The 27491-nt window shown below is 39.9% G+C and overlaps 1 protein-coding gene across 1 annotated transcript in view; it reads right to left on the reverse strand.

Moving 5' to 3' along the window:
• Positions 1 to 548: 548 nt before the first annotated feature.
• gatad2b (GATA zinc finger domain containing 2B) overlaps positions 549 to 27491 on the reverse strand; it is a 67788-nt gene continuing 40845 nt past the window's right edge. Inside the window, exons 4-11 of the mRNA XM_022218795.2 lie at positions 24556 to 24687; positions 23733 to 23861; positions 18678 to 18842; positions 17127 to 17490; positions 16785 to 16987; positions 15276 to 15386; positions 14763 to 14970; positions 549 to 8415 (exon numbers count right to left, since the gene is read on the reverse strand). Coding sequence (XP_022074487.1) covers positions 8279 to 8415; positions 14763 to 14970; positions 15276 to 15386; positions 16785 to 16987; positions 17127 to 17490; positions 18678 to 18842; positions 23733 to 23861; positions 24556 to 24687 — 1449 coding nt within the window. The 3' untranslated portion in view covers positions 549 to 8278. The remainder of the gene's footprint in view (positions 8416 to 14762; positions 14971 to 15275; positions 15387 to 16784; positions 16988 to 17126; positions 17491 to 18677; positions 18843 to 23732; positions 23862 to 24555; positions 24688 to 27491) is intronic.

The raw sequence follows: 27491 nt of genomic DNA on the forward strand, positions 1-27491 counted from the left end.
TAGAAGTTCCTCTGATAATTATTTTTCCATGTAAAGCCATGATGCAAACGTTCAGATAGACATAGCCCACAGGTCCAAAACTGAAAAGGTTCTGCTGTTCACAGCTCTCATAGGTAGACTCAGTTTAATTTCACTGATCGCAGGTGTATTTATTTTTGTTGCGGTCAGTTTCTACTATGGACCTTCTATTTTTTAATAGTATCTTTCTGAAGTATTATGTTTTTTATTGTTCAGTAGAAAAAAAACACCCCAATCCATCACAGGTCCACATATAGAGACTGACAATCAGCCACACTCACATTCATACTTATGAAGAAATTAGAATCACCAATTAACCTCAGCATGTCTTTGGGCTGTGGGAGGAAGCCGGAGTACCCGGAGAAATCCCACGCATGATCAGAAAGAACACGCAAACTCCATGCAGAAAGATCCCACTGAAACTGATTTGAACTGAACTGAATTTCAAACACTGTCCAATGCTCTTGACACAACAGAGCCTACCTTCAACTCAATTCTGAAAAGGTTAATAATGTCACACTTCAAAGCAAATTGTTTCAACCTTTATTAAACATAGCTTGCAAGAGATAAATATTACAAAGTTATTTCCTCCAAAATTAGCTTATTTTTTCAATCAATGCATAATTGTCAATCAACTGGCAGTATTCAAACAGCATTATTTTCTTCTACTTTTTTGAAGACCATTAAATATCAAGTATGTGCAAAAGGTCAGGATTGATGTAAGCAAAACTAAAATGACTTCAAATAGTCTCTGGTCAGCATCATCATTTGTTTTTGATTCCCAGGATGTTTATTTCAATGTTGTCAACACTATGCAAAATGCTTCTACAAGAAAATTGATATAACTGATTTTGCACTTAAATCTTTCCCTGCATTAGCAACAACAACTAATAGAATATAAAGCCAAACAGTACAGGACCATACATGTTGTATGCTGGTGTTGGCAGAAAAAGTGATCACTGATTCAGTGAAGCAGGTCGGGCCACAAAACACCTACTGTGAGAGCTTATTGGCGAAGTCTGACATACATGATTATATTCAGTAGACTATTTTATGCCAAAAAAAATCAATAGTGTTGCCCCTAGAATTACCTATTTCTTAGTGAGGAAGGGAAAGAAAACAAAAATAGAAACAGCATGTAAACAATGCCAGAAAGCTAAAATCCTCTTGAAACTTTAGTTTGGATTCTATCAATGATTTTGTGTTTTTAAACCATTAATCACCAATCACGATTACTGGCCATTTATTACCGTCCATTCATCAAGTCAATGATTTTTTTTTTTGATGTTATAGGCATCAATTTCCATCCTTTCAGTGCCACCAGATGACTTTCCAGAATCAGTGTCTTTGTTAGATTTTTCTGTTTGGGAATCTGTCCCCAGTGTGTGTGTTGATTATTAACACTGGAACTCTAGAAACCATTGATTTGGGAAGGAGTTGTTATTGTATCTTACAACACAATCAATTTAGCATGTACGACGCAGAAAAGTAACCTTTCAGTGGTCGTAGAAAGTCAACGGTTGCTTGAATATGTGGACATAAAGTGGTCGGCAGTAATGATTTGCAGCAAACACTCCAAGACGTCAGTTTGACTCTGAATCAATCCATTAGTTAGGGAGGGTTCATCTAATCCAAACATTCAAAGTGCTTTAATCTAGAACTTGTTTAGGAAACAATTTTGTAAGGAACAAAGTTATTTCAAGTTTCAATAATTCAACAGTAGACAAATGTGTTTCAGACTGCAGAATCGATCGCTCTGAACCAGTGATCACTTCTCTGCAAACTTTAACTAGTCCAAAATTAAAGCCAATGCATCCAGCGAGACTGCTTTAAGAAGCAGAGGAGGGGGGTAAAAAGGAATCCCAAACATTTTGCACATTTGTTACACAATAATACACAGTGATCACAAAACGAAATGACAAGCTTCACAATATTCATGGCTTTTTGTTTGCTTTTCTACACAATGTACAACCATTTAATTTCTTTTTTCAGTACAAGGGAGGAAAAAAATGCTTATGTACAATAAGTCATTATTACTTCAAACCTAGCAAATATCGTGTCATTTATTTCATAGTCAATACATTTATTTAGTTTTTTAAACTGCAATAGAAACAAAACAGAACTCAAATGGGACATCAGAATAAGAATGACTTTTGAAATCTAAGAATTAATATTTGAAAAGAATCTGTAGTCCAAATACAAAGGTGTGTGGATGCATCTGCAAAAAGTAAGAGAGACAGGAGTTGTTTTTCTTTTTTTAAATTTAAATTTCACCTTGGCAGCAAAAGTAGAGATACATGACAAACATTGCGAAATCAGATCATGAGTGGCAGTCAGAATTTGCCCAGGCATTAAAAAAATTGTGAAACCGTATTACTACGTACAATTTCAAATGTTCCACCAATGAGAAAAATGAGACTTTTTAATATAATAACGCAAAAATCTGTAGTTTGTACATGTAAACTTCAGTTTACACCTCTGAAACTAATTCTAGGTAGCTTCATAGTCTTAGTTTATGTCTTCTACTTCAGCTGGCCGTTTATTGTCGGTTCATTCTGACATAGTGACAGGCAGGTCTGGATTACTCAAACACAACCACAACTCATTCATCTGACAGTCTGGCTGAAAAAAACAACAACAAAAGCAACCACTGTGGCCTGTAGACAGTGAAACTGTAATGATGCAGAACAAGTCTAACAGTGACACAGATTACACATAAATACAATTACAAAAGCTGTGCAGTCCAACCACAATCTCAACCATGTGACGCTCCATTCTGGACTCTATCAGAGCCAACTGTTAGTTCATAAAGGCTCTTACAGATATTATTCTGCTGTGACTTAGATCAGTTTAATAACATTATAGTAGAAGTGAGATTTTCATATATTACTGAAGTAACTTCACTGTTCTAAGTGGCCTTCTCTTAAGATGAGGAGCTCACAGAAGAAGTGAACCTGAAGCTAGCTGTGGTAGCCTGGCCTAAACAACACATTTGCCATACTGATTTATTCATTTGTATTTAGGAAAAAAACGATCAAGTTTTCTGCTACTGAATTAGCAAGAAAAATGGAGTGCTTCTCCAAAAAAGGCTATCACATGGTTGTTAAAATACTGAGTTTGTACACTTTGCTAGTAATCTGTAGAGGTGACAAACATTTTGTTTAGAACATGACAAAATAAAGCTCCAGTATCACGTCTTAGTATGTGTTCCACGTTTGTCAACCTTTAGTCAGAGATCTGGGTGGATTTCATACTTCAGACTTTGAAGCATAAAATCCTTCACCACAGTAATAATAACTAATTATTATTATTATTCATGTGCCCAAAATCTGTGTTGCTGATAAAATATTATTAGTTTCTTTATGATTTCCTGAACCCTGAAAATTCTATTTGGGTGTAATGGTAAAATATATCTAACTACAGCAACTTGCATTATAGTAGAATGTGTTTTCATCGTTACTTGCTTCCATATTTTGTCACTTCATTAATAATAAGAGAGATTGAGCCCTACATACAACTATGAGAAGAATCCACGCGTACAACATTGTTACTGCAGCAAACTGCCTCATGAGAGACTGCATATATAGCAGGAAAAGTCTGGGAAATAAACTTGACATGACAGAAAAATATTTTGGATTTTTACAAGACAGGCTTTTACTAAGAGTCAAATGAAAATGTCCAGAGCTGTAACGAAGCTCAGGAGACGACTTCACCTCAGCTGTTGGAGGTTTAGATAAGTATGACTGGATCCTGGTGTATTCTGGCCTCTGTTATGACTGACTGTAAAAGATGTCAGATTATAGAGCTAATAGACAAAACAAAAACTCCACGCGTGTGAGTGTGTGTCTGACTGGTAAGGCCGTGTGATGTTTGTGGACCAGTGTTGGAGCTGAAAGATGGAAAAAGCCTGATGTTCAGACTGTGTCCTATACACAGAGAAAGCCTTTAACTACAAGCTTTAAGGCTTTATTTTGTTTGTTTGTTTTTTTTACATGAGATGCTTTTGGGCAGTGTGAGAGTCGAGTGATCAATGAAACTAAGTGGAACAGAGGTGAACCTAAGAGGGGTCTTTGTTAGCTAGTTTAGCTAACTAGATGTGTGGGTTTATGCAATCAAGCTGTTAAACCGTACTACCGCTTGCTTCTATTAGTGTAAAGCCATCAGTTATGTTCAGATTCGAGGAGATGGCTGGTGAGGTCCACACAGACACACTCGTCCCTATTAAGTGCTTTAGTTTCCCGTCTTATTTGTAGAGAGAACTTGAAACCTTTTAGGAGTTCTATTTTTTTAAGCAGTGTAATTTTAGAAATGGTTTTTAACCGTTACATTTGCTTATCTTCAATTTCAGCATCATTGTACATTTTTCATCACTTGCAGGCAAAAGTCTACAGTCACACTACAGCTGTGTGTCTTTACCTGGACTTGGACAGTGCTTTGAGCTATATGCCAGTGTCAAGGTAGTACCATGCCAACAATGACAATACAGAAAGAGGAGCAGTTATGTGCATTAGCAAGCTAAAATCTGATAACTAATACAAAAAGACAAAGCCAGCTGAATTTAGTGAGGTCATCACTTGTTTTGCAGGTGTTTAGTCATAAACCAAAGCACGGAACAAAGTGAGACTTTAAAACAAAGGACGTCTGCACAAAATGAAAACGCACAAGATTCAAAGCTAAAGAATGAATAAAGTGTAATTCAAGCAGACAGATGATAAATAGCTGATAAACATACATTAACCGCACAGAAACAGAGATCAGCATTTTGTCAGAAACTCAGATGTTGCTGCCCATAAACTGAAGACATCCAGGATGACTGCCAGAAGGCGTGCTGGGTCACATCTGCAGCAGTGCTGGTCTCATGTCAATGATGAACCTGTGCCACGTTCTGTCACTGCACTTCAGTTTGGGTGTTCCCTATCAATACTTGCACACCTGTCTGGAAGTTACTACAACAGTCTGCTTGGTGACCAAATCAGTCTTAAGATTTTAAAGGTTAAGTGGTGACAATTGAGACTGTGAGACTTTTGTTTAAACTGAGGTTTTTCCTTCTTCGTTACCAGACTCATGGAACTGAGAAATATTGGTCAGCTCAGAGCTCTCTGTCTGAACTGTCCGGCTCTCCCATTCAAACCAAAACTGACTTCATGGCCTCTGAATCCTTCTGTAGGAAGTACCCATGTTCCATGAATAATATTGCACATTGACTGAACACTGTTGGAAATACCGCATAATACACTTAATAAAACCCATGGATTCAAATTCTTTAGAGGCTGGTCTCTTTCTTCTTTCCATTAATCCTGCCAACTGTCTGCACAACATCAACAGACAGCTGTTGTGAAGGCTGGTTCCTTGCTAGTCTTGAACCTAGCTAGTATCTGATAAAAACCCACATGGACTAATGTAAACCCCAGCCTGAAGAAAAGACTTGCTGGTTTGTGTTGCTGCAGTGTCCTATCAGGTGAATCTCTGTGCTACTTAACTTAAGCAACAAAAGTTCCACTGGTAAACTCAGCTTTCTCTGTGTTGCTCCATGATTCTGTCACACAGTATGAAGAATGTCTAGCAAAGAAGAGAAATGCAGTCACTGAAGTGAACCTGTGTCCTGCTTGTACCTCGTGCAAACATCATGACAATCTGTAAATGCAACTGAAAATGTGAAAATGCAGCAGCACGCTGAAAAAGAGGTAAAAATGTGGATTTTTTTCCTTGCATTAAGACAATGGACTGAGGCCACTGAAGAGTGTCGTTGAACAACAGATGCATCTATTGAGAAATGTGCAGAGGAGGACTCACCAAGACATTCCTAACTCACATTCTGCACGTAAACCACAGATCCGAGAAACTGCTTTGTCTCATGACTCATGGTGAAATACTGCTGCCATACTTTTCCCTTCAAGGAAGGAGTGGTGAAACCCTCATTACCTCAGAGGACGGTTTTCATGGCTGTGTTCAGTGACTAGTGTCTGAGGCCTGACATGGCACCCAGCTTGGGTCTGAGTGACACTATGATAGTAAAAGACTGGGTCCAAGCAGACTTCTACATCAGAGCTTAGAAATGTGAGGTGGGACTGCTTTGGTAACACTGCATTTAAAAGGAGAAAAACTATCAAATTGATGACTGAAATTTAAGTCATTGCTAGGATTTCAATACTGGCCAGACAAGGCTGGGTTGAACCTCATCATATCTGGCACGATTTAGAAGGTGACGCTTCAAAGTCCAACATTTACAAAGATCAAGACTGGCAAAGTAAATTAGGCTTAAACCATTCATCAGAAATTAAAAACACTCCTTGATGCAATCCACAATATTCAGGACATCTCATCTGACTCTCTGGCTGGCCAACAGTCAGCATCCAGACCTTGGTCACTTGGAATTCTAACATTCTTTTCCTCTTTGTTTTAAAAAAAATTTTCCAATTGGAAATATGCAAAGTGCTCCTCTGGAGTGAGGCAACTTGTGTGCAGAGGATGCACACAATGATTGATCCATGTCTCTCTCATAAAAGATAAAATCCACATCCTTTTTTTTTTCTCTGAAGCTAGGTATCTATACACAATCCATACAGATATTTCGATAGTTTCTGTTTTATGTTGATTATTATCGTCTCCAGGGGCTAACACCTCTCAGGTGTGCCACCATTTAATTAGGAGACGCCGCAAAAAAAAAAAAAAAACAAAGCAGGAAAAAAAAATAAGGGAGGGGTAGGGATAGGGGATGGCATTGGGGGTGGGTGAGGGTGTGGGCGTGGGGGTGGCACAACATTCGGAAAACAACCTAAACACCCAAATGTAAAAAGAACAGGAACCCAGACTTGTAGGATTCTAGGTACAGAATCTGTGGGGATGGATGCGCAAAATGTGCTTCCACCTTCAGATTTGAGTTCTATTCATTCTCTCAAAGAACGCGTGATGCAAAGAGGAGCTGCTGGGTAAAAAGGGTTCAGTCTGTGCATACTGAATAATCATATGTATTGAGGGGGAGCATGGGGGGGTTATTGGCAGGTAGTGAGACAATATGGAACCAGGAGGGAAAATCAACTGGCTTCTCTCTGAATGGAGACCATCATCCCCCTGAATACTGGGTAGGTTTGCAGACAACATCCTCTGGTCTGGTCCGTCAGCTTCCTCTTGCTGGAGTCTGTATCAGCTGCTGGTCTGCCTAAGGGGCAGTTGGGACGTTGCTGTGTCAGTCAGTCAGTCCTGATTGGTAACTACAGTATGTCCCACGTGCACCTGCCTGGTAACTGTTCAGGTCTGTATAACAGGAGAAGCTGACATTTGAAATGAAGAAACTGATGAGAACCTTTTTATGAGGAATGGTGGCGAGCAAAAGAAAAGGATTTCCAAGCTTTGATCACATAGGATTCTCTTTTGTACATCTCTGCACCTTTGGTCAGTTATTTCCAGTTACGTAGCTCTGCTGGTGGCAGGGTGTCTCCTCAAAATTTGGAGGTGCTACCCTGAACTCCAGGTTGAATATGCCAGAATTTTGCCTGTGGGTCAGAACCAGGTCCGTACGAAGAGAGATACAACCATGGGCGCTCTGCTCTCAATATCACACCCTGTCTTACATTTCCATTTTTAGAATGGGCTCTTTATCCTCTTTTCAAGAGCAGGCAGAGCTTGGTATTGTCTGTTTTTGTTCCTATCAGTATTTCCACTTTGTTCCTTCCAATTTAGCGAGCTAACATTTTTTTACAAAGCTTCGAAGCTGTTAAACTTTATGTTGCATAGCAACCAGAATGCACCCTGTTGATCTTGGTACTATCAATAGTCACATCTAAGCTTTAGAGTTAAGTGGAGAAAAAAATCCTATATGATTGTGGCCTAAAGTGACCCTACAATGATTTACTGTCACTACCCAAATTAAAGGGTAGGCAGTAGAGAATCAAAAAAAAAAAAAGAACCAAACACTTACAACAGAAAAAAGCATAATGAATAATAGTAACTGAAGCAAAAATGGTAGTTGCATGTATAATAGTGCTACCACCAGCAATAATAAAGGGAATTATAATTGTTTAACAACGCTGACAAAGAAGGCTTTTACTATAATAAGAACATTTGAGATGCACTGACAGATAAGTGTCTTAGTCCAACTTGGTGGGTTTTCATGGGTTGGTTTAAGGTAGGCACACGGACAGGCACTGCATGCGATGGGGGTGGGTAGGATGGGGATACTGGTTGATCTGGGAGTGCTTCAGCATGGGGTAGGTAGGCAGATGGGAGGAGGCTTCAGAGGGCCTTAAGGGATGGGCAGGACTCATTTCTGTCCAGTAATGGACTGCGATATGGATCGAGGTGGGATCATGTCCAACAGGTACTCTCTCTGCCGGTCTGCTAAGCTGGAGCTCTTATGGGCTCCAACTGCTGCTGGGTTCAGATAGGCAATATTTAACCCTGTGGGAACAAAACAGACACATTAAGACATACTACAAAGTTTATTAAAAGACAATTGAAATTTATTCTTCTGAGTTTCTATCAATATTAAAACATTTTGCATTTTTTACATTTTGATGAGATGTTTTCGTCTTTTTTAAACTGCTCACTACTTCAACATACACTGCCGTTCAAAAGTTTGGGGTCACCCAGACAATTTCATATTTTCCATAAAAACTCACACTTTTATTCAGGTTCTAACTTAATTGCACAAAGATGTTCTAATCATCAATTAGCCTTTCAACACTACTAGCTAACACAATGTAGCATTGCTGGAAATGTTCCTCTGCACCCCTATGTAGATTAAAAATCAGCCGTTTGCAGCTAGAATAGTCATTTACCACATTAACAATGTCTAGACTGGGTTTCTGATCAATTCAATGCTATCTTCATTGGAAAAAAATGTTTTGTTTGTTTTTCAAAAATAAGGACATTTGTAAGTGACCCCAAACTTCTGAACGGTAGTGTAACTGTTCTGTATTTGGACTGTTGAACCATCTGCAAATATCCAAGGTTATTTCAGAAATAAAGATAAACTGTTTTTGACCCACAGAAAAACAAATGTAGCACAATTCTGAACAAATATTTTATACTAAAATGAATACATTGAACTTCCAATTGCATTAACATAATTTTGCCCTAAACTGCAGCAAAAAAAAAAAAAAAAAAAAAAAAATATATATATATATATATATATATATATATATAGACACAGTTTGATTTTCAAACTGAGTGGAACATGTCCCTGAGATAAAGTGCACCTGTGCTTCCTCACATAATAATAGAATTGCAGTGCCTGTCTTCTGTGAGGAAAAATGATTCTTTTTGTCAGTGGAATCTGGTGGCTGTGAAGTGAGCGCTACTACACTGGTATGACGATCAGTCTACTCTAAGCAGTACACTGACTATGGATAAGTACCTCAACTGCAACAGCCCAAGCTGACACTTTCAACCTTGGTTAAGAAGAAAATGACTATCTGATGCAGAATGGTGAGTGGTGACTGCTTAGGCCTGTGGAACAGATCAATGAGAGCAGGCTGAGCTTTGTGCCATGACAACACCAGGAGCTGTTTCATGGGATTTTATAAAACAACTGCAAAAATGCAAGTGAACTGAGAGAAAAGTTTCAGCATCATTTCTTTGCACAAATAAAGCTGCTCTGTCCATTAGATTAGCAATAAATACAGTCTTCCAGCAACTGCTGGGTGTACAACAAAACTTTCAAAAACTGAGGGATTGGAGCTTAGAGCAGACGGCACACAGACAGACCCAGAAAGAGCAGCAGCACAACGGATCACAAAAAGCAGTAAAATCAAGAATACTAAGAGAGAAACAGTAGCCAGCATTATTTCACAGACTACTAAGAATTTTCAGATGCAACAGTTCACAGACTGTTGAAAAGAGAACCAACAAATATTGGCACAGAAGAGTGATATCAAGGAAAACATTCACAAGTTCAATGAATACGAGAGACTTACATTTGGAGAATAACATGAATTCAGTTCAGTTTTGCTTGTATAGTGCCAATTCACAACCAAAGAAAACTGCCTGACTGTGAATACTCTGCCATTAATGTCATTGTACAATGACATTAAAGGAAGACTACTGTGTTATCCTACTTTAGAAGAAACCAAGCCAACTTTGATATTTAGTTTTTTTTAAACAATGAGCCTTAATACAGTTTTAAGCATGGTGTAAGTGTACAAAGATTTTTTAAGCCACTAACTGTAATCACTAAGTTAAGGTCAGTCTTTGGTTCCACCCAGTATAATTTGAAGTTAGAGCGAGCGGTGTGATGAGGTAAATGTTTATGTGAATATGCTGAGACGTACAGTGCCTATCATAAGTATTCACCCCCTTTGATGTTTTACCCTTTTATTGCTTTCATAAATCAATCATGGTCAAAAAAATTGAGCTTTTTTAACAAAAAAGATTATTGGAAAAAAACTCTTTAATGTCAAAGTGAAAACAGATTTCTATAAAGTAATGTTAATGAAAGAAATTATATAAATAAAAATAATTGTTTGCATAATTATTCACCCCCTTTTTAATTTAATGGTCTAATTCAATAGAGGTCCATCAAATTGTTGCCAATAGTCTCACAATTAGTGAAATGAAGATCACCTGAGTGGTGTGGGTGTGTTTCAAGTGATTGAGTTGTAAAACACCTGTGTCTGAAGGGTCCAGAGAGTGGTTGATCAGTATTCCTGGCTACCATTATACCATGAAGACAGAAGAACACTCTAAGCAACTCAGGGAAAGGGTTATTGAGAAGTACAATTCAGGGGATGGTTACAAACAAATTTCCAAGGCACTGAACATCCCCCGGAGTTCAGTGAAATCAATTATCAAGAAATGGAAGGAATATGGCACTTAAGTGAATCTGCCTAGATCAGGCCGCCCTCGTAAACTGAGTGACCGTGCAAGTAGGAGACTCGTGAGAGAAGCCACCAAGACCCCTACAACTACTCTGAAGGAGTTACAAGCTTCAGCTGCTGAGATGGGAGAGACTGTGCATGTAGCAAGTGCTGTCCGGGTTCTTCACCGGTCAAAGCTTTATGGGAGAGTGGCAAAGAGAAAGCCACTGTTGAAGAAAAGTCATATTAGATCTCGACTAGAGTTTTCCAAAAAGCACGTGGAAGACTCCATGGTCAAGTGGAAGAAGATTCTTTGGTCTGATGAGACCAAAATTGAGCTTTTTGGCCATCAGACAAGACGTCATGTTTGGCGGAAACCAAACACTGCACATCACCAAAAACACACCATCCCCACTGTGAAGCATGGTAGTGGCAGCATCATGCTGTGGGGATGTTTCTCAGCAACTGGACCTGGAAGGCTTGTAAAGACAGAGGGCAGAATGAATGCTGCAAAATACACTGAAATCCTGGGGGACAATCTTTTTCAGTCTGCAAGAGAACTACGTCTTGGGAGAAGATTTATTTTCCAGCAAGACAATGATCCAAAATATACTGCAAAAGCTACACAGGAATGGTTAAAAAAGAACCAGATAAATGTTCTGGAGTGGCCGAGTCAAAGCCCAGACCTCAATCCTATAGAGAATTTGTGGCTGGACTTGAAAAGGGCCGTTCATGCCTGATACCCGCGCAACCTGACAGAGCTTGAGCAGTTTTGCAAAGAAGAATGGAGCAAAATTGCAGTGGGCAGATGTGCAAGACTGATTGAGACCTATCCACACAGACTCACTGCTGTGATTGCAGCCAAAGGTGCATCTACTAAATACTGACTTGAAGGGCGTGAATAATTATGCAAACAATTATTTTTATTTATATAATTTTCTTTCATTAAAATTACTTTATAGAAATCTGTTTTTACTTTGACATTAAAGAGTTTTTTCCAATAAATTTTGTTGTTAAAAAAGCTAAATTTTATTGACCATGATTGATTTATGAAAGCAATAAAAGAGTAAAATATCAAAGGGGGTGAATACTTATGATAGGCACTGTATAACTGACTGTAAAATCATCACTTGATGTTGACAAATGCTGCATGGCCATTTTCTTGTTCTTATTCAGATTTATTCTACCTTTTGGCTTTAAAACATAATTGTTTCTCCCATAACAGCATTAACCAACCCAGCAGGACATAACAAGGCTCAGGGTCTACAGCCATGTCAGCAAAACCATCAGCCAACAGTTCACCCTCTTAGTTTAGCACGGTACTATCCTAATATTTGCTTATTGCGGCTAAACTAAAGTGTACAGCTGAGGCTGATAGTAAATACTTGGTCATGAATCAAAGTATTTCATAACTTCATATTTTGACCATGTGATTAATTATTACGGTCCATCCTGGTGGGAACCTCTGTGCCAAACTGGTGACCTGTCCAGCGTGTACCTGATAGCTAAAACATATTACTTTAAACCACAAATGTGTATCTCTCTGGTCAGTAGGATCTGTCCTCTGGGGAACATACACACGTGGACAAAATTGTTGGTACCCCTCAGTTAAAGAAGGAAAAACCCACAATTCTCACTGAAATCACTTGAAACTCACAAAAGTAACAATAAATAAAAATTTATTGAAAATTAAATAATCAAAATCAGCCATCACTTTTGAATTGTTGATTAACATAATTATTTAAAAAAAACAAACTAATGAAATAGGACTGGACAAAAATGATGGTACCCATAACTTAATATTTTGTTGCACAACCTTTTGAGGCAATCACTGCAATTAAACGATTTCTGTATTTGTCAATGAGCGTTCTGCAGCTGTCAACAGGTATTTTGGCCCACTCCTCATGAGCAAACAGCTCCAGTTGTCTCAGGTTTGTTGGGTGTCTTCTCCAAATGGCATGTTTCAGCTCCTTCCACATATGTTCAATGGGATTCAGATCTGGGCTCATAGAAGGCCACTTTAGAATAGTCCAACGCTTTTCTCTCAGCCATTCTTGGGTGTTTTTGGCTGTGTGTTTTGGATGGTTGTCCTGTTGGAAGACCCATGACCTGCGACTGAGACCAAGCTTTCTGACACTAGGCAGCACATTTCTCTCCAGAATGCCTTGATAGTCTTCAGATTTCATCGTACCTTGCACACTTTCAAGACACCCTGTGCCAGATGCAGCAAAGCAGCCCCAAAACATTACTGAGCCTCCTCCATGTTTCACCGTAGGGACAGTGTTCTTTTCTTCGTATGCTTGGTTTTTGAGTCTATGAACATAGAGTTGATGTGCCTTACCAAAAAGCTCCAGTTTGGTCTCATCTGTCCAAAGGACATTCTCCCAGAAGCTTTGTGGCTTGTCAACATGCATTTTTGCAAATTCCAGTCTGGCTTTTTTATGAGTTTTTTTCAGCAGTGGTGTCCTCCTTGGTCGTCTCCCATGAAGTCCACTTTGGCTCAAACAACGACGAACGGTGCGATCTGACACTGATGTACCTTGGCCTTGGAGTTCACCTTTAATTTCTTTGGAGGTTGCTCTGGGCTCTTTGGATACAATTCCAACGATCCGTCTCTTCAATTTGTCATCAATTTTCCTCTTGCGGCCACGTCCAGGGAGGTTGGCTACTGTCCCGTGGGTCTTGAACTTCTGAATAATATGAGCCACTGTTGTCACAGGAACTTCAAGCTGTTTAGAGATGGTCTTATAGCCTTTACCTTTAAGATGTTTGTCTATAATTTTTTTTCGGATGTCCTGGGACAATTCTCTCCTTCGCTTTCTGTTGTCCATGTTCAGTGTGGTACACACCTTTTCACCAAACAGCAGGGTGACTACTTGTCTCCCTTTAAATAGGCAGACTGACTGATTATGAGTTTGGAAACACCTGTGATGTCAATTAAATGACACACCTGAGTTAATCATGTCACTCTGGTCAAATAGTTTTCAATCTTTTATAGAGGTACCGTCATTTTTGTCCAGGCCTGTTTCATTAGTTTGTTTTTTTAAATAATTGTGTTAATCAACAATTCAAAAGTAATGGCTGTTTTTGATTATTTAATTTTCAATAAATTTTTATTTATTGTTACTTTTGTGAGTTTCAAGTGATTTCAGTGAGAATTGTGGGTTTTTCCTTCTTTAACTGAGGGGTACCAACAATTTTGTCCACGTGTGTACATGTGTGTACAAGTCATCTCAGCAGTCTATTAAATAGTTACTGAGATAGTTTAGCGTGGTCCCAAGTGGTGCCCGACACTGGCATCCCTACCGCTAGGTTCAGTCCTGTTTGTTCCTTTTTGATGACAAATATTTAAAATAGCCCAGTTAGAAAAATTCAAAGGAAATGAAAGAGCTCACTACTGTCAGTTCTGAAATGGCACGAACCAAATGAATCTTGAGGAACGAAGCACTACTTAGCTGATCCATTCATGTCAACTGCAGGGCTCTGAGCCTTCAAATTAGACTGTTTATCAATGTTATAGAAATATTTTAAGTTAGTAAACTCAACATTTTATATCAGTATCTTCAGTATAAAGGGAGGTGAATGTAAGAATCAGGTCAGATTTGGTATCCTAACAATATTAAAGGACTTTAATTTTTATGTATTTTTAGCTGCCTGCAGCAGATAAATATTGTCAAATATCAACTGTGTACATTGCGCATGTTGCACTTGGCATGCTGTCTCCTTTAAGCTTTTAATCACGTTTTAGTTTGTGTTCTCCTGAACAAATTTTCTGTGCTACTGAATCTGACAAAGGAACAGCAGTTTAAATAAAAAATTGTTGTTTGACTAACACTGACTCGCTTGCAGTGATGTTGATTAATGTTCATTGTCACTGAAAAACCAACAAATACCTGATGGGATCACCATCTCTGGTGAACAAAAACAGTGCACACACAGCATGGAAGGTACCTGGGATGTTGTAAATCTGACGACGGCTGTCATGCTGCAGTCTATTGCTGCTACTGCTGCTGCCTCCACCGCTGCCACAGTGCTTGGCACTAGTCATTCCCATGAGGCTGCTGGCCACTGATAGCTGGGAGGCCTGGGCGAAGTTGGAAAGGACGCCTCGTGCAGAGTTGGACAGACCTCGCTGCAAGGAGGCCTGGGGCTGGGGAGCCTGAAAACAGTACAGACATCATTAACTTCACCATCACTGCTATATTGTACACAAATTACAGTCACATAAGCAGAGCAAACAGAGCAAATTTGAAAAAACAAACTAAAGTCACTCAATTAGCAAATACGAAAACCACACATTTGCTGGCTACAGTTTAAAAACAACTGGGTTGGATGCAATTCTCATATAATTCTTATTCTTGTTTCCCAAAAGTCTAAAATGTATTTTTATTTTTAGCTGTTCATCTTTCCAAAAACTCAAACTTAAATGTTGGGCTTTTGTTAGGGTCAGTGCTGCTAGTGTACCTGGCGGAGTGCATGATGTCGGATCATGTTGTCAGTCTTGGAGGCGTTGGGGCCGGTAGAGGCCGAGCTGGGAGAGAGGGCTGCCTGCTGCTGCAGCCTCTGTTCAATCTCCTGACATGGGGAAACACTCACAATTAGAAACTTGCAAGGATTAGTACTTTGACAGACATACATTCTACCTCTCCATGTGGTCAGCGGTGCTTTGAAAGCAGCAGTTGTCCTAAAAAAACATTTCAGTCATCCTGATCAGGGTTAGATCTTAACTTTTTTCTGCACTAGCCAACCGGGCTAGTAGCTTGCAAAATGCACTAGCCCGCAGAATGTTGCACGAGCCCGTTACTTGAAGCCCCCCCTGTCGGACGTTATGGGGCGGAACGAATATTTGGATATTAGTCTTTAATAGGACCCGCATATTCAGAGACCAGAAACCACTATTCGGGCCAGCCCTACTATGCTCATAACTAACTGACACAGCACTAAGGAACACCTGTTTCTCAATCTGAAAGTCACATGTATTTCAATTCTAAAAAACTAACAGATTTTGAGACTTCTTGAATCTCCATACTCACCAGGTTATGCTCCCTGCGCTCAGAATAACTGGCCATCTGGATAAGCCCATTAAAAGCTATGCTATCTTGCAAATTCACTGCAAATCTCCTCACTCACATTTCAAACAAACTTTTCAAACATGGCTGACATCACCCCACCTTACTGCCCTGCCATCTACCCTAAGTTACAGATTCTGTATAGTGGTGCCATCTTGTGGCAAATTAAGCACTTATCATGGTGCAACACAGTTACCTGTGTCAGTGAACAATGACATCAACAATACATTACAATAGAAATAGAGTGAACTTAAAAGTTTTGCACTAGCCAACACGGGCTAGTAGCAGAGATTTTGCACTAGCCCGTGGATATCTGCACTAGCCACGGGCTAGCGGGCTAGTGTTAAGATCTAACCCTGCTGATACAATATGAGTTTGTTAAATACTGGCAGTAAAACAAAAATGACAGAGTATAACTGGACCCACTCAGGACCACAGAGCGCACTAAAATACCAGGGCACATTGTACATGAAGGTTTTCTGCCTGCATTTGCTATATGGCTCCACAGTTTTAAAAACTATGTTCTGAGTTGTATAACTGTGCCATGTTCACCTGGCACCCAAGGTCTACACCAGCTAATACTGGATGATGAGAGTTAAGGCCTCTTGATGACGTCTTTCGCAACTTTAACTGACTCAATGTTTATCTTTTGCAATTCTTCACTGTGATTTCACCTCCTTACAGGTACAAACAGAACTGGGTAAAATAAACCTTACAACAATTCATATTTATACTTTATGGGGTGTATGCTTGGACAGTGAAATGACAACATTTGGTAAGTTCTGATATCATTTTATGTCCATATCAAAATAACAATTATATCAATAAAAATAATGAAAAATATTGCTGTAAGAGACTAACAGCGATGATGGCCAACAAGGTCAAAAGGGACAGTAGTGCTGACCTGCTCCTGCTGCAGGGCCTTCACAAAGGCGTTCTTCAGCCTGTTGGTATGCTCTGCCTTCAGAGCCTTCTTTTGATTGGATGTCATGCACTGCTCACAGAGGATTCGCCCACTTTTCTCTTGCTTCCAGTGGGGGGTGAAGTCAGTTCGGCATTGGGCGCAGAAGAAAGGCTCCATACGGGCCAGTGTCCCTCTGAGTTTACCTACAGAAGACTCTGCTTTAGCTAACAGCAACACTTAAAGCCACAGCAACAATACAAGCCCAAGTGTCATGTTGTCTGGAGTTAGCCCCCATGGGTGAATTTCTCATGAACGCAGTTTTAGTCAGCGTTAGATGCTTACCCTGACTGTCCAGCACACTCTGCACGACCTCCTCCAGGCCCACCATGTAGATGAACTCACTGTTGGCAGCGGAAGGCAGAAAGTGGAGGAGTGGAGCTGGGGGTTTGGGGGGAGGGATTTCCAGCAAGGTTTTTTCTAGCTGCTTCCTCAGGGCTAGCTTGGCTGCTGCCTGGCTGCTGGCCTGGTCAGCCATGGAGCCTACGCCTCCGCTGGCCGAACCGGACATGGTGGACGGGCTGACGGCTGAAGTTCCACCTAGACTGCCTGCCACCCCGCCTGCTGCCGCCGCCGCCTGCATGTGGGCCAGGTTCATATACATGGCACTGGAGCCTGAGCGCTGGGATGCTGCCACCTGTTGGCTGGCCTGCAGAAAGACATATATTCTCTATTACTCAGTTTGGATTAAACAGCTTGTAAAAATTAAATTCTTTATATTTACGATCTATAGTTGTCACATTTTTTAATTTTCATTGCTGAAATGAAAGGGGTGGCTGTGGCTCAGGTGGTAGAGCGGGTCATCCAATGATCTAGTGGTCGGCGGTTCGATTCCTGCTCTCGCCTAGTCATATGCTGCATGCCGAAGTTTCCTTGGGCAAGATTCTGAACCCCGAATTGCCTACCAGTGACTGTTCCACTGGTGTATGAATGTATACTGACTGATGTTGCAGGCTGATTAGCAACCTGCACATTAGTGTGTGTGTCTGGGTGAATGGGAGCAATTGTTGTAAAAGCGCTTTGAGTACTCTCATGAGTAGAAAAGCGCTATATAAGAGCAAGTCCATGAAATCGTTGGCTGACACAGAATAAAAAATGTTGGCTGCTCAGCCTTGCTAAAACAAATATCACTGGTCTTTTAAAGCCCTACGGCACACAGCACATACAGCATTGTAGGTATATTGCGAACACATTTAAGTAGTCCTGAGTTTGGGGATAGAGGTTTTCACAGGTCCTCTCTGCTCTGTTTGTCAGCATGTCTAATTCCTCAGTGGATCAAAGCTGACTCTCTGTCAGCTCTGATCTTGGTGGTGTTCTGCTTCCATTCAGTTCTCTTTGCCTGCCTGCACTGTGTATTGGCTCTAATCATTCTTAGCTCTGTTTGGGAAGAATGCAACTATATTTGAGTCCCTTTTGGAGCAAATCTCTTTTTCAAAAAATAATCATACAATATCCGAAGTCAGGCAAAAGACCAGCTCATAATAAATAATAATCACCAGCGCAATATTCTGATCTGATCTGTCTTTGTCAGGTACTATTCAGTCTTGAAAGTTGACTTGACTGTGAGCACCCAAAGAAATTGTGAGCATCCAAGAAACTCTTTGGCAGGAAAACAGGGCTTGTGTCATGCTGATAAAAAACAGAAACATAACGTTACATTAACATTAAAAACTGTCCAACACTGTCTGGACAAACTGCAATTCTCTTCAACTCACTTAAATGTTACCGTTTTGTTTGTAAATAAATTCACAATACCAGCCTCCACCTCTGTCAGCAGACGTAAGGAATGCAGAGCACAGCTATGACCAGTTCGCATAGATCGCTATGAATCCATACCTGCTGGTAGCCAACAGTATTGGCCAAGGTGCTGGAGCGAGACATCCCAGCTTTGGAGGAGATCCTCTGGCCCTGCAGCTGGGCAGGGTTGGGGGCTATAACTCGCTGGGACATCAGCATGGGCGGCAGGTTTGCATTGGCTGCTGAACGGATGACTGTATGACCCTAGAGAATGGGGGAAAAAATATGAGTTTTTTCTAAGGAACCCTCTGTGCAGTTGGATAGAAGTTTAGTGCTTTATGTTTACATTTATCAATAGCATCATCAAAACTACACTGTACAAGCCCATAGCAGTGAAGAAGCAAGCTAACTGTTCTGTACCTTCACACAGAGCATGTAAAAGTTTAATGCCAGATGGCAGGTTTGACACCTGATGCCTTTCATGAACAAAAGAGCAATTGAGAAGAAAAATAATCCCTACTTGGTAGCAGCATTCCTTAATAGTGAGTGGAGACAAAGAGGATGATTCATCTTAGTGTCTTTTGTCGTCTGGGCCCTTTTTCCCCACAACATATTAAGCAAGACAAATTATCAGGCTAAAAGAGGCTGTCAATATTTTATCAACTTATTTGTTCTGAAAAATAGTTTGTAGATTGACTTGTTCATCCAAGGCAAAGTTATCTTTAATAACAGTGTGAACAGTGTGCTCCTGTTTTTAGTACAATAACAGCAACATGAGTAGTGAGTTCTATGATTGAGTGAGTGCTGACAAATCACATAACTACACTCACTGAGTGGGTGAATCAACTGATTCATGAATATATATCTCATATTACCAGAAATTCTCTCATTGTAAATTCCACATCATGCTGATTTGCACAAGTCTAATTTGACAGTATAACAGTCATGTCACATGTACCACTGTGCTGACGGTACTTATTTTGAACTGGAATAATGCTTTCATACGCTCAATAATTCCAGTTGTTTCTTCCCAGACATACAGCGAATCTAGGTTCATTTACCATCAACACATCTCAACCCTAATGATGCGTGTTCCACATTACCACCACAGATCAAATTTAGCGAACATGTAGATTACAGCAGTGCTTCCTTCATATATACAGGTCCCTTGCAGGGTTCAGACAAAAATTATACACAAAGCCAACAGCAGAGGGCAGCAGCTGCTTAGTAAACAGATCGTGATACAAATCATCACCATTCATACAAAACAAGTTGATGAGACTGTCTAGCACACCCACAGAGATACACACAAACACATCCATACACACAGAGATCTGTTGAAAATTTGTTGCTATCGCAATATGTAATGGCAGAGCAAGGCTACTTCATGCAAGAACAGGAGGCTGAATCTTCTACGAATCCATTCATTATCTGTTAACCCAGTCTTAAGTCAGTCAGAGCTGAAGTCAAAATCTAAATTTTAAGATGAATTTTAACCCTAATCTCACACAGTAGATTTCTGTCTGTCCACAGCCGAGTGCTGGACAGCATCTTTGACCAAAAAAATATGTTGAGACAATTGAAGAACCTGAGGCTTGAGATTCTGAGTTTGATGACATTAATATTTGGAAAGATCTTTTCACATGAAATTTTAAGATGGCACCCAAGACACTTTTTACTATTATCCAAAAAAATGAACGCATTTTTCTTAATTATTTTAATGTGGTGTCTTAGTTGCTTATATTTTAATGCGACTTAGAAAAGATGCAGATTGCTTTTGTTGTTGCTAATTATGTATCCAATTCAGCTTTTCTTTCCGTAGCTTTTAGAAATCCAGCTTCTTTATATAATGCCCAATAGACTAAAGCTGTTGGCTAAAGTGACACCGTATGTAGATTTGTCATTATCGTTTTAGGTACTCAGGTATACTTGAAACCACGGGGAACAATCTTTTTGCCTTAACTGCTGCTATTTTATTTTTTTACAGTGAGGGCTTTCACAAACTAAAAAAGCCAAAAATGAATAATTCATGTCGTCACTTTTTCATCCAGACACCATCCGCACAATAACTTTGACGTGTTATAGACGCAAACACAATGCAACAGTCCTTTTCTCGGTAGTTTGTAGCTTTTGGCCAACTCATAATCGATGTATATTATATTATGTATATTATCAAGTTTACTCATTTCCAATCAAAAAAAGTCCCCTTTTTTTCTCAGTGAGGAAAAACTTGGAGAACACGCACACAAAAATAAACAGTAAAACGTTGGCTGCTATGCTTTGATTCTTAAATTTATTCCTTTATCGAGGTTTTCTGCATGCTCTAACAAGTACTTTAAAATTCTGTCAAAGTAGTCCTCCAGGGATTTAGACCTGCATTTCAGCTGAGTTCAATAAAAAAAAAATAAAATAAAATATATATATATATATATATATATATATATATACAGTGCATCCGGAAAGTATTCACAGCGCGTTACCTTTTCCACATTTTGTTATGTTACAGTCTTATACCAAATCGGATTCAATTCATTTTTTCCCTTAAAATTCTACACACAACACCCCATAATGACAACATGAAAAAAGTTTTTTTGAGATTCTTGAAAATTTATTAAAAATAAAAAACTAAGAGACCACATGTACATAAGTATTCACAGCCTTTGCTTAATACTTTGTTGATGCACCTTTGGCAGCAATTACAGCCTCAAGTCTTTTTGAATATGATGCCACAAGCTTGGCACACCTATCTTTGGGCAGTTTTGCCCATTCCTCTTTGCAACACCTCTCAAGCTCCATCAAGTTGGATGGGGAGCGCCGGTGCACAGCCATTTTCAGATCTCTCCAGAGATGCTCAATTGGATTCAAGTCCGGGCTCTGGCTGGGCCACTCAAGGACATTCACAGAGTTGTCCTGAAGCCACTTCTTTGCTATCTTGGCTGTGTGCTTAGGGTCGTTGTCCTGCTGAAAGATGAACCGCCGCCCCAGTTTGAGGTCAAGAGCGCTCTGGAGCAGGTTTTCATCCAGGATGTCTCTGTACATTGCTGCATTCATCTTCCCCTCTATCTTGACTAGTTTCCCAGTTCCTGCTGCTGAAAAACATCCCCACAGCATGATGCTACCGCCACCATGCTTCACTGTAGGGATGGTATTGGCCTGGTGATGAGCAGTGCCTGGTTTCCTCCAAACAAAACGCCTAGCATTCACACCAAAGAGTTCAATCTTTGTCTCATCAGACCAGAGAATTTTTTTGCTGATGGTCTGAGAGTCCTTCAGGTGCCTTTTGGCAAACTCCAGGCGGGCTGCCATGTGCCTTTTACTAAGAAGTGGCTTCCGTCTGGCCACTCTACCAAACAGGCCTGATTTGTGGATTGCTGCAGAGATGGTTGTCCTTCTGGAAGGTTCTCCTCTCTCCACAGAGGAACGCTGGAGCTCTGACAAAGTGACCATGGGGTTCTTAGTCACCTCTCTGACTAAGGCCCTTCTCCCCCGATTGCTCAGTTTAGATGGCCGGCCGGCTCTAGGAAGAGTCCTGGTGGTTCCAAATGTCTTCCATTTACGGATGATGGAGGTCACCGTGCTCATTGGGACCTTCAAAGCAGCAGAAATTTTTCTGTACCCTTCCCCAGACTTGTGCCTCGTCACAATCCTGTTTCGGAGGTCTACAGACAATTCCTTTGACTTCATGCTTGGTTTATGCTCTGACATGCACTGCCAACTGTGGAACCTTATATAGACAGGTGTGTGCCTTTCCAAATCATGTCCAATCAACTGAATTTGCCACAGGTGGACTCCAATTAAGCAGTAGAAGCGTCTCAAGGATGATCAGTGGAAACAGGATGCACATGAGCTCAATTTAGAGCTTCATGGCAAAGGCTGTGAATACTTATGTACATGTAATTTCTTTGTTTTTTATTTTTAATAAATTTGCAGGACTCTCAAAAAAACTTTTTTCATTTTGTCATTATGGGGTGTTATGTGTAGAATTTTAAGGGAAAAAAATAATTGAATCCGATTTGGAATAAGGCTGTAACATAAAATGTGGAAAAAGTGAAACGCTGTGAATACTTTCTGGATGCACTGTATTTGCCAATTCAGAACACAAATCATCTCAGGATACTTCATTCATTAAGGTCAAGGCTTTCCAAAATTCTAGAGAGAAACCCTGTAAATCTGATGATTTGACAAAACCAGGCTGAGGGAGGGTGGCCATCTGCCTTGACCAAGGCAAAGGGAAGAAAGAAAAGGATAATATTTCAGAGACCTCAGGAGGACCACAACACAAATTATAAAAATCGTTTACATTTGCACAGCAGAAGCTGTGATATCCTAGCTATAAATTACTTGCATGGCTCAAATACCATCTCAGATCCTACATTTCCCACAGTACAGTGCGCCTCTGCCAAGTATAGCCATGTCTGTCAAACCCTACACCTCAAAGGTTTTCTGTAGTTATGTCCTCAAACTTGACAATGTTGCTCTTGAGACGCTGAAAACAGGTTTCTGACTAGTACTGGCCATGATCATGAAACCTACCAGGTGAGCGAGTCATTCATTTGAGAGCCTGGAAGAGGCAGCAGACTTCTTTATTTAAATCATGAAATTCTAAAATGTATTTATTGTACCTACTGCTGGCAACTGGCTTGGTGTGTATTTTGGTGTCTTATAAGCCCATGTTAGGGCTGCGCATACCAAATGTATCTAAGACACAATAATAAAAAATTCATTCATTCATTCATTCATTTGAGAGTCAACTATGTTTTCTCCACCAGCTTCGGCTGGGACATATCACTATACTAAAGAGGTTCGGTTACGCGATGCAGATCTACTTAAAAACATCTCCTGGGATACATTTTAAAGACAGGTGAGGATTTTGCTGTCAGCTGACGACACAGTGCACTGTAGTATTTTTTTAATTTACTAACCTCAAGAATATTTGTGCAATAAAGTGAAAACAATGCAAAACATGGAATTGGAAGAGTACACTACAGGTTTTTTTTTTTTCAAATATTGAAATTGTCAGTTCTGTGTTTTATTTTTTTCTAAAGTCAGAGAGTTCACTGGGAGTTTAATGCAATCTGTTGAATTCTAACTAAAGTTTACCTTTTCTCTATACCCTTTCCTCACATGAAAAAGAAAACACAAACACACACAAACCTGTGCGGTGCGGAGGTTCTGGGGCTCAGGGTTGTGTAAGCCTGGCCTCACAGGGAGCTTCCCTAGGCCAGGAGAGCTGTGGATGGGTGGAGGCTGCACAGACGACACAGCATTCTGGACCACTGGGACCTGCACACAGACATCAACTTTTAATGACATCAAAAGTCAAATATAACTGCTACGATGCATCTGAAACGAATTTTGTTTTACAGATGAAGTTTTACTTTACATTTAATTATCTTTTAAATTATATGACAGTACAGTCTTTACAGCTTCACCGTTATTGAAAAAAAACTATTTGAAAAAAAGCATACCACTGATTTTACATGTTTACCCAGTTTGATGTCGACTATTTGTCAAGGACTAACAACCTGACTCACCAGAGAGCATAAATAATATCAAATGGGGTTTTCCCTGAGATTTTATTTGTGCCTCTGATCATGCCTCCTTTATTTCATTTACACAGCAGGGTGCTCCTTTAGATTCTCCTACCAGGGATATTATACAAGCTTTCAAACTTGCAGGAGACAGCAGAAAATTATGATAAATTTGCTGTTTTGTCAGGATGTCATGAAGCAAGTTTTTCACTTCCCAGTTCCTCCAAAGTAGAAATACTTAAGAAAAGTTAAAGCATCTTCAAACTGTACAAAGTACACTGCTGGATGTAATGTACTTAAATATACTCTACAACTGAAAATCCCACAAGCAGGCAGATACAGGCACGTGTAAAGACAGAACTCCACTGATGCAACAGTGTTTGGTGATGGAATCAGGGCAAATGACTGTTGGTCTACGAAAGCGTGGCATCAGCAGCAGTACTGACCTTTTGCACCACATTCTCTTTCTGCATCTGACTCTGCCTGAGCTTCTTAAGCAGCACAAGGCGAGCCTCCTCCAGACGCAACTCTTCTTTCAGAGCTTTGATCATCTGCTGCCTCTCCACTCCTGTCTTCCCCTGGAAAACATAAACAGAAAATGACAGTGAGACACAAAATCCATATAGCAGATTTAAAAGAAATTAGCGTGTATCTTAAAGAATGCAGTCTCAAGGGGGCACAAGTCAGTGTCCTCTGTGTGTCGGCCCTAAACCCACATAAATGCACAGGGTTGTGTCAGGAAGGGCATCCGATGTAAAAGTTACCACTACTTTGCGGCCAAAATGCTGGAAAATAAACTTAAAACATTAAAAAAATGCTTTGGCTAATGTCTCGTAGCACATAATGTAGAAGAGATAAATAGTCTGTATTGCAATTTGCACAAAGTTGATATGCTTGTATATATAGCCTGAAAGCCACCTGGGGGCCTAATTGGGCAAATGCATAAATAAGAATTCTTGCACACTGTATGTTCCTCATAAAAGACAAATACTTCCAGGCTGGTGATGGATACACAAGAGGAAAAATGCAATCAACGTTTCTATGGTTAATTGTAATGATTAGTTAAATGTGGTTTTAACACACATGACTTTTTAGCATCTGGTTTTCTGTGAAAAGACCTTAATTGTCTTTAAAAGACTAATAGTGTTTCGTAATCCGCTTCAAACCAAATGTACAACTTTAGAATAAGTGAAAGCACAAAAGCAAACTTATTTTTTATTCCTCAAATGTTGACAAAAGGTTGTTTCGGACAGCAATAAGAAGTTGCTCTGTACAGGACACAAAAGGGTGTTCCATTTCATGTCTGTGGACAAAATGTTTATTTACAGCGTCAGGAATTCATACTGATTGTGAAAAAGAAAACAGTATGTACAGCTTTGGTTTTCCATAAAAAAAATTGTATAAAATCATACATTATATCACCACTAAACAATAACATGTTTGGTTACTTGTATGTACAGGAACATTCAGAGAGCCGGGATTTCTTTCATTACAGACCTAAGGAACCAATCCTGTCAGCTTGTGGGGTGAGGCTTTCCTAATCATTATTCTTCTTCACAATGGGTTTCCGGACTGAACACACTTGGATGAATAAATGCAATATTACATTCCTTCATAGTGTGATACAGAGTAATAGTGTAGCTAATGATATGAGCTGCAGCGAATAGTAGAGGGGGACATGGAGTAAGAGGCTGGGTCAATTTCTAAAGGAAGCTACGAAGTTGACTGACATATAAGCCATTTTAATGTAGGATGAGATTATTTTCATGGGAAAAAAACTTAGCAATATGGAATTTTAATGCTGAAAGATATGTTTTTAGAAATTAAAATCAATAACTGGACAGGAACTTTAACATTTTATTGATTACTTTTAATGATTTTTTTTCATCGTCATTTATGATGTTCAATGTGATGAGCAATAGATAGTGCCATGTAGGACAGTCCTGTTGTGTATGCACTACAGTTTTGTAGGGTTGTTGATTCTATTGTACATTCCCATTTTAACGCTTTTTTTTGACATCCTTAACATTGCTTAACACAGAAACATAGGACCCTCCTGGATAATGTAATTACACCAGGCATTAGTCATGTACACAAAACCAATCACAACATGAAAACTACTGACAGATGAAATGTATAACATTAATAATCTCGTCACAATGCAATGTTCTCTTGGGAAAACTTGGGTGGTGGCATTCATGCGGATGTTACTTTGACAGGTTGCACCCACCAAAACATTGTTGCAGACCAAGTACACCATCCACAATGCAATGGCAGCAGCCTTCTAAAGCAAGACAATGCACCCCAACACAACAACAAAATTATTCATGAATGCCTAACAGAACATGACACAGAACCTAAGGCTTGTCCCTGCCTCCAACCTCCCCAGATCCCAATCTGAGTATTAATGGGATGCAATGGAACACGTGGGATCTACAGAGGCCCTACCCCACAACCCACAGGACCCAAAGGATTGCAAACGAATTAGTGGCAGACACCACAGGACAGCCCCAAAATTACATGACCATGACTGATCTGTTTTGATAGGAAGAGGTGGATCTACACAATGTTAATCAGGTGGTTTTAATGTTGTGGCTGATCAAATTAGGCTTTTGTTGGGACGACCAGTTATTTATAGAGACTAACTGCAGCCAACTCAGTTTTAGACTGAGACTCTGTCTCCAAACAACGTATATAGTCCATTTTTATCTAGTTCTGGACCTTGCACTTAAAGCAACATTGCTTTCTGACCTAAATCTTTGTCTGGTCAAAGGTATTACATTTTTGACTATATTTGAAGTTGCTTTTAAGAACTCTTCTCAGCGTCAGAACTCCAGGTGGCACTGTATAGCCTGAGGGTTTTAGTAGTCTTTTAAAGATTGTACAACTGTACAGTAATGTCAAAAGACTTGCTTCACTCGTTGTTTTAGCAACAGTTTCTATCTACTTCTTTGACTTGTGTGCGAACAGGTTAGCTTTAGTCGGGTGGCTTGGTTAACATATCAACAATGTCTGCTGTGCCCTGTGAAGACAGTGAACTGCTAAAAGAAGCAAACACGTTTCCTGACCTTAAAAAGGAGATCAGTCGGATTTTCAATGAGCTGCAAAAGAAGGAATCCCTGCTGTCTAACATGACCCATCCCCTACGATTGTCCTGCATCATGGTGGCTGAGCAGTCCAATAACCTAACCTTACTCAGTGCAACCCTTTAAGACACAGCCATGTGGGACCCATCTACCTGTCTGCGATCCTCCTGCTCAACCCCAAACCATGCATCATCCTGGACTGAGGTGGTGGTCTGAGAACACAAGAGAGGTTGAGAGGGATCCACCTCTCATCTTCGCCTGAGACTCTCCAACCAGTTTACTGTCGTCGCAGATGA

Source organism: Acanthochromis polyacanthus, chromosome 11, assembly GCF_021347895.1.
Source record: "Acanthochromis polyacanthus isolate Apoly-LR-REF ecotype Palm Island chromosome 11, KAUST_Apoly_ChrSc, whole genome shotgun sequence".
Taxonomy (NCBI): domain Eukaryota; kingdom Metazoa; phylum Chordata; class Actinopteri; family Pomacentridae; genus Acanthochromis; species Acanthochromis polyacanthus.